The 16,435-nt window shown below is 37.7% G+C and overlaps 1 protein-coding gene across 5 annotated transcripts in view; it reads right to left on the reverse strand.

Annotated features, from left to right (window-relative positions):
- Positions 1-16,435, reverse strand: part of C2CD6 (C2 calcium dependent domain containing 6) — a 125,106-nt gene that overhangs the window by 61,176 nt on the left and 47,495 nt on the right. For 2 of the 5 annotated variants that reach the window (XM_034654952.1, XM_034654953.1), the window contains 3 exons: positions 12,102-12,248; positions 5,105-5,210; positions 3,243-3,309 (listed from right to left, as the gene is read on the reverse strand). In XM_034654952.1, the coding sequence (XP_034510843.1) occupies positions 3,243-3,309; positions 5,105-5,210; positions 12,102-12,248 (320 nt within the window). Of the gene's footprint in view, positions 1-3,242; positions 3,310-5,104; positions 5,211-12,101; positions 13,385-16,065; positions 16,146-16,435 lie in introns of those variants that run through there. The other 3 variants (XM_034654951.1, XM_034654954.1, XM_034654955.1) reach the window with 3 other exon arrangements.

Consider the following 16,435-nt stretch of genomic DNA (forward strand, 5'->3'; position numbering starts at 1 on the left):
GCTGGGGGCATCACGTTGCCAGATTTCAAGCTATACTACAAAGCTGTAATCACAAAGACAGCATGGTACTGGCACAAAAAGACACATAGACCAATGGAACAGAATAGAGAACCCAGAAGTGGACCCTCGGCTCTTTGGGCAACTAATCTTTGACGAAGCAGGAAAAAATATCCCGTGGAAAAAAGACAGTCTCTTCAATAAATGGTGGTGGGAAATTTGGACAGTTATATGCAAAAGAATGAAACTTGACCACTCTCTCACACCACACACAAGATAAACACCAAATGGTTGAAAGACCTCGATGTGAGACAGGAATCCATCAAAATCCTAGGGGAGAACATAGGCTGCAACCTCTTTGACGTTGGCCACAGCAACTTTTTTCATGACACATCTCCAAATGCAAGAGAAACAAAAGAAAAAATGAACTTGTGGGACTTCATCAAGATAAAAAGCTTCCGCACAGCCAAGGAAACAGTCAAAAAAACTAAGAGGCAGTCCACGGAACGGGAGAAGATTTTGCAAATGACATTACAGATAAAAGACTGGTATCCAAGATCTGCAAAGAACTTCTCAAACTCAATACACGAGAAACAAATAATCAAATCAAAAAATGGGCAGAAGATATGAACAGACACTTTTCCAATGAAGACATACAAATGGCTAACAGACACATGAAAAAGTGTTCAAAATCATTAGCCATCAGGGAAATTCAAATAAAAACCACACTGAGATACCACCTTACACCCGTTAGAATGGCAAAAATTCACAAGGCAGGAAACAACAAATGTTGAAGAGGATGTGGAGAAAGGGGATCCCTCTTACATTGTTGCTGGGAATGCAAGTTGGTACAGCCACTCTGGAAAACAGTGTGGAGGTCCCTTAAAAAGTTAAAAATTGAGCTACCCTATGATCCAGCAATTGCACTACTGGGCATTTACCCCAAAGATACAGACGCAGTGAAGAGAGGGCCATATGCATCCCAATGTTCATAGCAGCATTGTCCGCAATAGCTAAATCGTGGAAGGAGCTGAGATGCCCTTCAACAGATGACTGGATTAAGAAGATGTGGTCCATATATACAATGGAATATTAGTCAGCCATCAGAAAGAACGATTTCACAACATTTGCAGCAACATGGACGGGACCGGAGGAGATAATGCTAAGCGAAATAAGTCAAGCAGAGAAAGACAATTGTCATATGGTTTCACTCATTTATGGAACATAAGAAATAGCAGGAAGATTGGTAGGAGAAGGAAGGGAAGAATGAAAGGGGGGTAAACAGAAGGGGGAATGAACCATGAGAGAGTGTGGACTTTGGGAAACAAACTGAGGGCTTCAGAGGGGAGGGGGATGGGGGATTGGGATAGGCCGGTGATGGGTAGTAAGGAGGGCACATATTGCATGGTGCACTGGGTGTTATACGCAAACAATGAATCGTGGAACACTACATCAAAAACTAAGGATATACTGTATGGTGACGAACAGAATAAAAAATTATTATAAAAAAATAGACATACAGTATATTTTCCTACAAGTCAAGAGGAAATAAAATAAATCCCAGATGGTCAGTGATAGGGTTAGAATTGGAAAAAGAGTTTGTAATAAAGTTGCATATAACCAGAAACAGAAGGACCATTTGGAAGAGGCTGATTGAAGCACGTGTAAAATTGTCCTACAAATATAAAGATTATATATTTAGCAAGTAGAAAAGGAAAACCTTAAAGGAAGAAAGACAGAATAAAAATTGAGATATAAAGGAATGTGTTAAGTCTAACACAAAATTTATTATGGTCAGTGTTATCTGTGTGACTGTGGTCAGCTTAGCCCATTTTTCTGAGTGTTGTTGTTCTCATTTGTAAAACAGGATTAATAATGGCTTATCTTACAGGTATGATACAAGTATATGTAAGATGCAAGCAGCAATATGGTGAAATGCTTAAGCTCTTGGGTCAAACGGAGGAGGTTCGAATTTAATCCCTATCAGTTGACGGCTGTGTGACTTCTGACTGGTTACTTAATCTGTCTGATCCTCACCTTTCTCATTTGTAAAATATGGGTAAATAATAATAACGCCCTCAACTGACTGCTGTGAGGACTGATTTATATAATCCAGGTAAAGGCCTGTAACACAGTGGTCAATAAATGTTAGCTGAAGCTATAAGAAGCCTATGCCAGAAAAAATAAGTCACTAGACTTTTATCTTCAGATAAAAAAAAAAAAAGAGAGAGAAAAAAAAAGTTGGCAACCAACAGTGACTGAGGAGTATTTATTTCAAATCTTCAACAGTGATAGTGACGATGGAAACTGTGATTCTCCTCTACCTGAAAATTGAACGTTTCAAGGTAAAGAGTAGGCTAAAGACAGCAGAGCTCTGCTAGGCTGGCTGCTTCTCAGAGGTTAGGAAATGAACATATCAAAGGCTGAGGTAGCCAGGAAGTAAAAACAGGGAAATAAAGAAGTAACCCGGGGCACAATTCTTGTAACAATAAATCATTATTCCACACCTACAGGATCCAAGATTTTATAGATATAGTTTACGCATCTATTTTAACTTAGTTTCAATGAATCTTTTAACGGAGATTTTTTTAAAAAGACTGCCAAATAATACCTTCCATTATCTTACCAATAATTTGTGATAAGTTCTCAAATTTAATGTTAATTGAATTTCCCATCTCCCTCTCTCTGTCCTCCTTCCTTACACACACAAACACCCCTCTACTTAAAAGAGACCAATAGCCCTACAGCTAATGTTTAAGAAAAATACTTTTTCATAGATCATAGTTAAGATTTAACTTTTTTCTTGTCCTTAAATGAGGAAAGGAGCATAAAAAAAAAAAAACAAAAAAAAAACTCTTGGGCACCCTGGCTGGTTTAGTTGGTTAAGCGTCCAACTCTTGGCTCCGGTCAAGATCTCAGGGTTGTGAGATCAAGCCCCACGTCGGGCTCCAAACTCAGTGCAAAGTCTGCTTGAGATTCTTTCCCTCTCCGTCTGACCCCCCACTGCTCATATACATGCTGTCTCTCTCTCTCATATAAATCTTAAAAAAAACTTCTTAGTTGGGTCAAAGTCTTTTCTTTGGAGTGTTACAAAATAAATACTATATACTAAAACTATGACATGCATATTTATTTCAAACAAAAAATGAAATCCACTTAAAGCAAATAACCAATTTTATTTTTGTGATACAACGACCCTCTTTTTAATTATCTTAATAAACACAAATGTGAAATAGTTTCTTAACCTGATGTTTCAAAAACTTCAGACTCCTCTTCATGTATGCTTTTAACTAACTTGTCGGTATCAATTTCCTAGAAACAAGGGGAAAAAAAGATATTGGAGAAATGTTTAGAGAGCCATGCTGCCTTTATAAATTCTTTTATTACCTTCTTTAAATTTACAGAAGAATATGGGTTTATGATAAAAACCATCCAAACAGCACTATCTAAAGAGAAGTATATCCTGGTAGGAGTTAATGTTCCAGAGAGAGGCTATCCAAGAATTGATAGGGTATTTGAGTGACAAATGTATAAGAGAAAAGGATTATGAGATAAACGACATACTATTGTAACTTCAAGGGATAAAAGAGGATACCCCCAGAAAACAGATTACTTTTTTATTGGAAAACATTATGACCTATGAGTTGCAAAGTGATGTGGATCTTTAAAAAAATTCCAAGAGGAATTATAAGGTAGAGTGATCACTGACTCTTATAAAGTACTGATCTTTTAATAAGAACCCAAAGTCCATAGTTCCTTTAATGAAGAGCCCCTCAAATTTTCCCTAAAATACTAATTCTGTATAAGTGCTAATTAATTTATCCTAAGGCACTACCACTATGCCAAATTATAAGGAGGCATTGAAAAACATTAATGTATCAGTGTGTTATGACTACCATTTCAAGGCTGTGATCTTAGTGTTTGATTAATCTACTGAAACCCCTATGTATCCCTATTGCCAGGTCAAAATGTATAGGTCAGACTGTATTTCTAAATATTAAGCCTTACTTATATATCTGATAAAGGTCTAGTATTCAAAACATAAAGAACTCTTACAACTGAACAATAAAAAAACAAATAACCCAATTTAAAAATCAACAAAGGATTTGAATAAACATTTATCTGAAGAAGATATACAAATGGCCAGTAAGCACATGAAAAGATGTTCACATCACTGGTTATCAGGGAAATGCAAATCAAAACCACAATGAGATACCACTTCAAACCCACTAAGATGGTTATAATTGAAACAAACAAAAAAGGAAAATAAGTGTTGGAAAAGATATGGAACCTTCATACATTGCTGGTTAGATGTAAAATTGTGCAGCTTCTATAGAAAACAGTTTGATAGTTCCTGGAAAAGTTAAAGAGGGAACTACTATATGATCCAACAATTCTGCTCCTAGGTATATACCCAAGAGAATTACAAACATGTTCACATAAAAACCTGCACATGAATGTGCACAGCAGCATCATTCATGATAGCTAAAAAGTTGAAACAACCCAAATGTCCAGTAACTGATGAGGATAAACAAAACAGGGTACATATCCATACAGTGGAATATTATTTGGCAGTAAAGAGAAACAAAGTATAGATACATGTTACAATGGGGATGAACCCTGAAAACATTATGCTAAGTGAAAGAAGCAAGTCACAAAGAACCATATATTGTATGATTCCACTCAAATGAAAGGTTTCGAATAAGCAAATCTATAGAAACAGAAAGTAGACTTGCTATTGTCTAGAGAACAGGGGATCTGGGAGGTTTGGTTAAGGAATGTGGAGTTTCTTTTCAGGGTTATGAGAATATCTGAAAATTGATTGTAGCAATGGACATACAACTCTGTGAATATACCAAAGGCCACTGAATTGTATACTTTGAATAGGTGAATTATATCTTAACGCTGTTAAAAAACTAAATCTTACAAATTATTAGTCAATATTTATCGAATGTCACATTAGCAAAATATGAAAGTACATGAGCCATGAATAGCATTTTATATATCAAGAATAAGCAATATCTTATCATCACTTTTAATTATCGTAATCTTTTTAAAATAAAAAAGTACTAGAAGTTATATGTGGAGAATATATTATGTTAATTACCTTATGTTCTTTATGGGACAATTTTGGGTTAAGAACTCCTTCTAAATAGCTAGCTTTTTCTACCCATGTATTCAGATTTCTATATTCTTTTTTCATTTTTTCCAGCCTAAAGAAAGAAATCAGTTATACATTTAAAAAGTGACAGAATAACATATATGGTATGATTCACAAGAGAATACATTCAGTATGATCCACTTATAGAATTTTCTAAGAGAGGCAAAAAAGCAATATATTGTTTAAGGATACAGTCAAAGGAAAAGGAATGATTACAACAAATGTCAGGGCAGTAGTTACCTAAGGATGGGTTGGGGAGAAGACAGAATCTCATAAGGGCACACAAAACACATTTTTGATATTGATGATGTTCTATTTCTTTTTAAGTTTTTATTTAAATTCCAGTCAAAATACAGTGTAATAGTTTCAGGTGTACAATTTAGTGATTCAACACTTCCATACCACACCCAGTGCTCATCACAACAAGTGCACTCCTCATTCCCCATCACCTATTTAACCCATCCACTCCCCACCCAGCTCCCTTCCGCTAACCATCAGTTTGTTCTTTATAGTGAAGAAGCTGCTTCTTGGTTTGTCTTTTTTCCCCCATGATCATTTCTTAAATTCCACATATGAGAGATCATATGGTATTTGTCTTTCTCTAACTTATTTTGCTTACCATAATACTCTCTAGCTCCATCCGTGTTGTTGCAAATTGCAAGATTTCTTTATCCATTCATCAGTCTGTGGACATTTGAGCTCTTTCCATAATTTCTATTGTTAAGAATGCTGCTATAAATATTGGGTTGCATGTATCCCTTTGAATTAGTATTTTTGTAATCTTTGGGTAAATACCTAGTAGTGCAATTGTTGGATCATAGGGTAGTTTACTTTCAACTTTTTGAGGAAACTCCATACTGTTTTCCAAAATGGCTGTACTAGTTTGCATTCCCACTAACAGTGTAAGCAAATTCCCCTTTATTCTGCATCCTTGCCAACACCTGTTGCTTCTTGTGTTGTTAATTTTAGCCATTCTGACAAATGGGAGATGATATCTTATTGTAGTTTTGATTTGTATTTCCCTGATGATGAGTGATGTTGAGCATTTTTTCATATGTCTATTAGCTATCTGCATGTCTTCTTTGGAAGAATGTTCATGTCTTCTGCCCATTTCTTAACTGGTTTATTTGGCTTTGAGGTGTTGAGTTTGATAAGTTCTTTATAGATTTTGGATTCTAACCCTTTATCAGATATAGGTCATTTGTAAATATCTTCTCCCACTCAGTAGGTGGCCTTTTAGTTAACTCTTTCCTTCAATGCACAGAAGTTTTTTATTTTGATGAAGTCCCAATAATTTGTTTTTGCTTTTGTTTCCCTTGCATCAGGAGACATATCTAGTAAGAAGCTGGTATGACCAATGTAATATGCATTACTGCCTCTGTTCTCCTCTAGGATTTTAATGGATTCCTGTCTCACATTTAGGTTTCTAATCCATTTTGAATTTATTTTCACGTATAGCTTTAAGCAAATGATCCCATTTCATTCTTTTGCATGTTGCTGTCCAATTTTCCCAACACGATTTTTTGAAGAGACTGTCTTTTTTCCATTGGATATTCTTTCCTGCTTTGTCGAAGATTAATTGACCATATAGTTGTAGGTTCATTTCTGGGTTGTTTTTTTTTTTAAAGATTTTATTATTTATTTGATGGAGAGAGAGACAGCCAGTGAGAGAGAGAACACAAGCAGGGGGAGTGGGAGAAGAAGAAGCAGGCTCCCAGCGGAGGAGCTTGATGTGGGGCTCGATCCCAGAATGCTGGGATCACGCCCTGAGCCGAAGGCAGACGCTTAACGACTGAGCCACCCAGGCGCCCCATCATCTCTGGGTTTTCTATTCTGTTCCATTGATCTATATGTCTGTTTTTGTGCCAGTACCATAGTGTCTTGATCACTACAACTTTGTAAGGTAACTTCAAGTCTAGAATTGTATTGCCTCCAGCTTTGCTTTTCTTTTTGAAGGTTGCTTTGGCTATTTGGGGTCTTTCGTGGCTCCATACAAATTTGAGAATTGTTTGTTCTAGCTCTGTGAAAAATGCTGTTAGTATTTTACAGGGATTGCATTAAATGTCTAGATTGCTTTGGGTAGCATAGACATTTTAACAATATTCATTCTTCTGATCCATCAGCATGGAATGTTTTTCCATTTCTTTGTTTCATCTTCATTTTCTTTCATCAGTGTTTTATAGTTTTCAGAGTACAGGTCTTTTACCTCTTTGGTTAGGTTTATTCCTAAGTATCTCATGATTTCTGGTGCAATTGTAAATGGGATTGATTCCTTGAAGTCTCTTTCTGCTGCTTCATTATTGGTGTATGGAATGCAACAGTTTCAGTATACTGATTTTTGCATCCTGCAAATTTACTGAATTCATGTATCAGTTCTAACAATTTTTTGGTGGAGCCTTTTGGGTTTTCTATATAGAGTATCATGTCATCTGCAAATAGTGATAATTTTGCCAACTTGGATGCCTTTTATTTCTTTTCATTGTGTGACTACTATGGCTAGGACTCCAATATGGCAATGTTGTATTTCTTTATTTTTTAGACATTTTGTTTGTTTGTTTGTGTGAGAAAGAGAGCATGCAAGTGGGGGAAAGGGAAGAGGGGGAGAGAGGGGGAGAGAGAGGGAGAGAATCTCAAGCTGACTTCACGCTGAGCATGGATGGGCTCATGCAGGGCTCAATCCCATGACTCAAAGATCACGACTTGAGCCAAAACCAAGAGTCAGACGCTTAACCAACTGAGCCACCCAGGTGCCCTGATGTTGTATTTCCTAACCTGAATCATAAATATCTAAGCATCAGTCTTATTATTTTTATTTAAGCTATATATACATGTTTTAGAAGTTATTCAATATATATTGGTCTCATTATTTAAACTTATGTATACATATTTTATAAATTATCCAATATATATATGATATTTTCTGCAACAGAACAAAAGAAAAAAATGGGAATTTAGCTTCTAATCCAAGAAATTGCAAAAGGCTTTGGTCATCTAAAGATGTAACTGACAAGAATTAAATAGAAAAGAGGGACTGTTTCCCAATTCATTTCATGAGGACACTATTACCTTGATGATAAACCCTAATAAGGACATTATAAAAAAGGAAAATTAGTCTAATTTCCTTCATGAACATAGATGCAAATGTTAAAAAATTTTAATACAAAAAATCCAGTAGTATAGAGAAAAGATCATATATCATGAACAAGTTAGATTTATCCCAGGTATACAAGGATATTTTGACATTAACATTACAAAACATAAATACAATTTAACTGATTAGAAGAGAAAAAACATTTGGCAAAATCCAACATCCATTTATGATTTTAAAGAAACTTAGAAAACAAGGAACAAAGTGGAATAATTTACTTAACTTGGTATAGCATATCCACATATGAAAAACCTATATAAGTAAATGCTCTCAACTATTAAATGCTGGAAGTGTAGCCTTTATAGAGCATGAACAAAACAAGGATGTCCACCCTTGCCATTTATATCAGACATTGACTGGAGCTTCTAGCTAGCATAATAGGACAAGAAAACAAAATTAAAGAATAAGCACTGGGGATTTAAAAAAAATTGTTATTTGTAGGTATGAATGTTTAAATAAATTCTCCCAAATGTTACTACAGATAAATTATTATAAATATGAAAGGTTAACAAAAGAGGGAAATTCTAGAAGAGAAGGACAGAAGGGGTAGCATAGTTTTAGAATCTTCTCAAATCTCTATGTAAAAACATTCAGAGAAGCTGAGTAGCAAACCCAAGAACCTATGGACAACATTTACAACACAATCATGTGACAAGGCATCTCTATGAACCACAAATCATATACACAAGACCTTCAAGGTATATGTCAGAAAGCAATATATAAAAAGGGGCATCTGGGGGGTGCCTGGGTGGCTTAGTTGGTTGAGTATTCAACTCTTGATTTCAGCTCGGGTCATGATCTCAGTGTCCTGGGATTGAGCCTCTAGTGGAACTCTGCGTCTGGTGGGGAGTCTGCTTGGGTTTCTCTTCCTCTGCCCCTCCTCTCCCTGCTCGTACTCTTGAAATAAATGAATTAATCTTAAAATAAACTGGTGGGGGGCATCTGAAGGACCTGGAAATAAGAAGACCCCAAAATAGCCAACAGGTAGTCATGGATGGGAAATTACAGCAGGCCAATTTAAGAAAGGCAGTTGAAAAAAAAAATTAAAAATAGAATTACCATAGACTTGGTAAATTCCACTACTGGGTATTTACCCAAAGAAAGAAAAAACACAAATTTGAAAAGATAAAATAAAAAAAATTTAAAAAAAAGAAAGTTGAAATTGGGAGATTTTACTCATTCCAGTAACAAGTGAGTACAAAGGATTCATGGTAAACATTAAAAGGACTGGAGCAGTCTAACCACTGTGAATGCTCAAAACTGACAAACCAGGTTTCTAGCCCAGGGCATGGCCCCAGAAAACCTTAGAAAGCAATTCATGTTTTTAAACACCAAATGAAAACATCAATAGTGGCAGTTCTTTGAAGCTCAAGAAGCTTTCTAAACCAAATCTCCTATTTAAAAAATCAGGAAAATTAATTCCATATAAAACTGAGCAACAGAAAACTATCAGCACCAAATTCCAAAGTAGTCACAAGAAGAAAGAGAATAAGGAGCAGAGTATCATCCCTAGACTTTGAAAGCACGCAAGAAAAATATATGTGGAGTCAGTGAACACAGTGACAAGATGATTCACTGAGACCCATTTTTGCCAGGAAGAAGGGGATTGGCTGGTGAAACTACATGAGAGAAATCAGAGCAGTAGCTGTCACTGTCACTATGAGCCAGGTAAGTCAAGGTTTTGCAGCTGGAGCCACTCTGTATAAATGCAGAAGCAGTTATGAGGATCCAGTTGTGTACTATTAGGCAAGACATTAAAGAAATTTGCAGTTTCCAGTTCAAGATGGTGAGGAGGCTCCTGAACTCACCTTCTCCCATGTATCCACGGTACCTACAGTTATATAAAGAGCAATTTTCTCTGAAAGAACTCCAGAAATAAACTGAGCTACTCCTACACATTGTGCAAATGAGCAAATACCCGCATCAAAATGGGTGGGAAAGGATGAGACACATACTATAAGCCCTAGCCCTGGCACAGTGTCATACAACTGGGACAGAACTCTCAACTCCCAGCATCTCCCTGAAGAGAAAAAGGGTTTGACAACACATATAGCACCCCACTTCTCAAGACTCCCATCTGAGGGACAGACCCCCAAAACACCTACTTCTAAAAGCTAACACAGCTTGTGACCACAAGACCTACAACGCTACAGAAAAAAAAAAAGTTTTTAACAGGTTTGCTATGACTTACCATGCTAGCTGCTCAGGTCTCAGCGCATAAGGAGTAGTGCAAAAAAAAGCTCATCTCCCAGTTATTCTCCAAAGGAGGCCTACTACATTCTTTAAAAGCTGCTATCTGGAGGTCGCTTCTAATTTAGTATGCATCCAGAGGTTGACTGTAATCCTCCTTAGAGACCTCTGGAAGCCAGCAGACACTATCTCCTCCTCCCTCTGGCCCAATCCAAATCATCAGTATCTCCCCAGAAGAAGCTTATACAGACATCTGGCACCCCAGACTTTGTGACTCTTGCCAAAGAAATGGGCCCGTAGACGGTTTGGCTGTCATAGCCAATGGGGCCTGGATTCACCAGTCCCACGGAACTTCAGCACACAAAGAGGCGGTACTTAACTGGGTGCAGGAATGACATGCACCCCAATGGCTATACCCCCAGGACAGGCACAAAGGGAGCGGGCAAGAAAGCCCAACTCCTGGTTTTTCCATGGGAAGGCTCTAGCTACATACTTTCCCAGCAGCTGCCTGGAGGTTCAGTTTCTAGTCAGCCTGAATCTAGATGTTAACTAAGATCTTCCTCTTTGGGATACTGACAAATCTTGACACACTCTCAACAACTGGAAGCCAATAAGAAAAAAGGAAAGCAACTTGGACAATCACAGAGATTTGAGAGACAGTCAAGAGCTTGGGCTAGGTTCATTGATGAGGTTCATTTCCTACATGAGACTACTTCATCAAGACTAGGAAAGGTGGCAGTTTCATCTAGTGCTCAGAAACCAACACAGAGAGTGAGGGTAAATGAAGAAAGAGAATAAGAAGAACAGAATAGCAAGATAAAACTTTAGAAGCATTAAGTTCCAAACAAATAAATAAGGAAAAACTCCAGAAACAGACCATAATGAAATAGAGAGAAGTGATTTACGTGATAAAGAATTCAAAATAATGAGGGGTGCCTGGGTGGCTCAGTCGGTTAAGCCTCTGCCTTCAGCTCAGTTCATGATATCGAGGTCCTGGGATCGAGCCCCACATCGGGCTCCTTGCTCAGCGGGGAGCCTGCTTCTCCCTCTCCCTCTGTATCTCCCCCCAACTTGTGTTCTTGCTCATGGTTCTCTCTCAAATAAATAAATAAATAATCGCTTAAAAAAAAAGAAAAAAAATTTCAAAGTAATGGTCATAATGATGCTCATTGAGGTCAGGAGAAAAATTCGTAAACAAAGTGAAAATTGCAACAAAGAGATATAAAATATAAGAAAGTACCAAACAGAAATCATAGAGCTAAAGAACACAATAACTGGACTGAAAAATTCAATAGAGGGATTCAAGAGTACTAGATGATGTGGAAGAAAGGATTGGTAAACTCAAAGACAGGACAAAGGAATTCATCCAATCAAAAGAGCGGAAAGAAAAAAGAATGAAAAAGAGTAAAGACAGCTTAAAGGACTTATAGGACACAACAAAGTGAACTACCATTCACATTAAAAGGGCACTAGACATTGACTTTTCTAAACAAATACCTAAAGCCCATGCCCCACTCCCCAAATTAATGCACCACTAACACATAAATGAGATGATTATTTTGGTTGTGTTGTTGGGGTTTTCTTGTTTTTGTTTTTTCTTTTTACCTTTCCCGAGGTCGCTGCTGAAGTTTTTCAAGTCGAACTACAGATGGCTGGTTGGATTGGGGCACTACAGCTGGCATCCCAACAGTAACATTCAGGTCTGGGGACAAGAATGCTGGATATTCTATTGGTTGTGGTGTAATAACATTTCTGCAAAATGTTTATAATGTTAAATATTGCAACTATACAAAAGCACACTTCTAAAATCAGTGATAGCTGTCACTTTTGAATCATTCTCTCTTTTACACTGTAAGCTCACCTGTCTACCTTGAAACATCAGAGGGTAGAGCTAGGAAAGAAGACAAAGGTTAGAAATCCTGACAGAAGTGCTCTATAGAATGCTCTTACTACTAAGATGGTCAGCAGGGATGGGAAAGGCGATAAGGATCTGAAATTCTAAAGAGAAGTAGAAAGTGAGCCCAGAACTCCCTCCCAATCTTTAGATATAAATCTCTATTTTATGGCCCAGTAAAGTTGACACGTGAAATTAATCATCACGAGACCACCCACCCCTTGTCAGCCTGGCACCCTTAAGCATCTCTTTAAAACATATTTAATTTCCAAATGAGATCAATAACAGGTCATAATTCTACCTAGCATGATTTGACTATCCTGCATACAACCAAAAACTCACTAGCCTCTTCCCCAGAAAAGAATATAAAGTCTTTGGGTGACGTTTACTCTTCTTAATATCCTGAAACTTAAATAGTATGCTTTAAGTTTAACAATACTTAAATATTATAAAGTCAATATACCTTATGTTACATGATAAGGAGATATGTGAGGGAAGAAAATATATTTGCAATATAAATATATATTTTTTTCAGGTTACCTGGTAAATGGGCCAGAGAAGCCCACCCAAATGAGTAAGTTGTCTCCAAAATCCAAAAAGGCCTACCAGGTGTTGTACCTCTGTTTTGGTTGTAGGAAGGACCACATACAACAACTTATCCTTCACCTTAGCAGGATTGTGTTGACAATCCCCACAGCACTGGATCCTCAAAATTTCAATGAGGTAGAAGACCCCTGAATTTTTGTCAGAATTCTTCCCACTCTCTGACATGCAAATGTCCTATCAGAAGTCTAGATTAGTTGCTACTTCCTGTTCACTGGGTCCAATAAGCGTAATGGTCACCACTGTAATGGACCTGTATAATATCCTGTATAAGGGAAAGGCAATCAAGATTCCTGTAAACTATGGGGCACCTGGGTGGCTCAGTCAGTTAAGCATCCAACCCTTGGTTTCAGCTCAGGTGATGATCTCAGGGTCCTGGGATCGAACCCTGTATTGGACTCTGCGCTCAGTGTGGGGTCTGCTTGGGACTTTTTCTCTCTTTCCCTCTGCTCCTCCCCCTGCTTGTGCTCTCTCTTCAAAATGAATAAACCTTAAAAAAAAAAAAAAGATTCCTGTGAACTAAATTAATGACATAGGGCTGGAAAAGTTGATACACCTGAGCTAAGACAGTGACGGTGTATCACTTGGCCTTACCAGCTGAAAGAAACTACTTCTGATGGTCTTTATATGGGGAAAATCGCATTTGCCAGATCAATAATTGCATACCAGGTACCAGGGGATGTGTTAATTTGCTCAAGCAATGAAACCACATCTGGTACAGTGGCTGCAATTGGAATCACTGCCTGGTTAAGCTTGCAACAGTCTACTATCACTCTCCAAGATCTGTTTTATGCACAGGTCAAAATAAGTGAGCTAAATGGGGATGTGATGGGAACCACCACCCCTGCATCTTTCAAGTCTTTGATGATGGTACTCATCTCTGGCAATCCCTCCATGAATGTGGTATTGCTTTCAGCTTATTATTTTCTTAGGTACAGGTAGCTCTCTAGTGGTTTCCATTTGGCCTTTCCCACCATAATACCCCTTGGTCCACAGGTCAGAGAACCAATGTAGGGATTCACCTACTGCTAAGTGTGTTGATTCCACATATGCAATCTGAAACTGGAGAAATCACCACAGGGTGGGTTTAAAACTCCACTGATCACCTGTCCTCCATAAGTCCCTAGTCTGACTGGTAGACAACAGTGACATTTGGATCTTCTGGAACTAATGTCAGTTTAGAGCCAGTGTCCAGTAGTCTCTGAAAGGTGTGATTATTTCCTTTTCCCTAATGCATAGTTACCCTGGTAAAAAGCTCTCCTTCCCTTTTGGGAAGGCTGGGAGAAAGATTAACATTATAAATTTTTGTCAACATACCAGCATCTCTCCTTAAGGGGACCAAGCCTCCCCTTCATTCGAAGACTTTTGGGTCTGCAAACTGGCTCAAATCTGGGAATTGACTGAGGAGCTATGACTGTTTTTATGACTCAGGTCAGACTTTTATTCACTTGACCTAGAACTTTTCTGCTTATACAGATTAAGTAAGAATTGAGGAGGCTTACTATATATTTTATTTCTAGGAACATCATGATCAACTAGCCAATGCTATAAGTCTGCACTGAATCAAACTATTCTGATTGCTGCTCTGAGTCTACCGTCTGTTACAGTAACCACGGCCATCTTGCCTTAGGTGGTTGTGCCATTACTGGACTCTGCCACTTCAGGATGCTACACTCCCACTGCATTTAGGTTCCCAGTTCAGTGACTGCAGCTCCCACTCTAAGGTCTATCTAACAGAGAAGAACATTCACAGAGCTCTTCAAGGGTGGGGTTCCCCTCGCAAATTTACTTCTCATAGTCATGGTGAAAGGGGTATCTTCTGGAACCTCCCAGGGTAAGTGAGTAGGTCTTGAAAACAAATCCACACCAACATCACCATCTCTCTAACCCTTTGAATACCTTCTATATTAAACCAAGGCAGGTCTGGCATTTCCAATCCACCCAACCGGGCATCTTTTGGCTCGTGTTTCTGCAGCCAAACAACCAAATCGAGTCTTTTCTAAACCCCTAATCTGCAACATTAAATGCAGAATCTCTGCTTAGTGAGCCCATATCAATAAATTTGCTGTGACCCAACTTTATGTTCCTCCCACCATTATCCCATACCCTATGTGCCACAGTTCCTTACGTTTACCTCTAGGAAAGTTATCTCATTTGTATTATAATCATTTCTTTTCACAAGTTACCTTTGCACACTAAACCATGAGCTATCAGAGGGCAGGAACCAGGCCTCATTTATTTTCGTATTTGCAATGGCTTGGGGGTATAGCAGACATTCAATGAATGTTTATTGAATCAATCAGTGGATAAAGAAATAATGATTGATAAACATAAAACAGTCAAATTTTACTATTTCAACAAATGACCAATATCAAGTGGACAAAATATATTTTTAATGATAATACCCAGTATTGGTGAGACTATAGGACAATAAGCACTTCAGAATATAAATTCCCATCCTACACCTAATTCCCTCAATCCCATTTTCTCCATTTCTTATTCTTGGACAGCACTACAGATTAAATTTCCATCTCAGGTGCTCATTTCTCTTTAATCTATTTTTACTGTTGAAATTTTAAGACTGGTTGGCATATTTTAAGTTACTTTTGGTTTGCTAATGACATTTTTTGAACATAAACTTTTTGCTGAAGATTTGGAAATAACAATTAGAATGTGTGGAATGGAAGGAACACTATTATGCTGCAGAGGAAAACTGACAACTACTAGACACTTTGATCTTAAAAGTCCCTCACCTCCTTCTAGAAGAGGGTATCTCACTGGCCAACTTTCCTTATCAGCCTAACCCTGCCTTCCCTCCTTCAGCCATGAAGCTGGCATTCTCTCTCTTCTCTTCTTTATCGTATCACTAGACCTCCTCACCTCCTTTCACCAGAGCTATGCCCAGAAACCCAAAATTTCTCCCACCTTATTAAGCAAAACAATTCACTGCTCTCTTTACCTTAGAGTCTAGCCCATTCTGGCTATGTCTTAAGACAACCAAAATGGTCCATCAAATGGATTAAATGTTTTAAATGCCACATAATCTGCGCAAATAAGACTTCAAACACTTACGTCACAGGATCTATTCTTTCTGGAGGTGGTGTGATATTCATAAACATGGATGGCTCAATAATTTTCTGAAGAGGTTTTAACTGAAGAAAATGTAAGTGTATTTTAACACTCTTAGTTACAATTATAGTTCACTGTAATACTACTAACCTTCAGGACTACAGAATAGGCCTTAAATACATACAAAAAGAAATGGAATTAAGAGAGGAAGAAAGAACTAACATTTATTGAGCACTAGATTGCCTGCCAGGAAACTTAGATCTGTAATACTATTTTTAATCTTCTCAATAATCCTGTGATGTAGATAACTGTGGCTATTTTACAGAAAATGACGAGGATCAGTAATTTGTTCAAGGTTATCCAAAAGACATCA

This window comes from Ailuropoda melanoleuca, chromosome 2, assembly GCF_002007445.2.
Source record: "Ailuropoda melanoleuca isolate Jingjing chromosome 2, ASM200744v2, whole genome shotgun sequence".
NCBI lineage: Eukaryota > Metazoa > Chordata > Mammalia > Carnivora > Ursidae > Ailuropoda > Ailuropoda melanoleuca.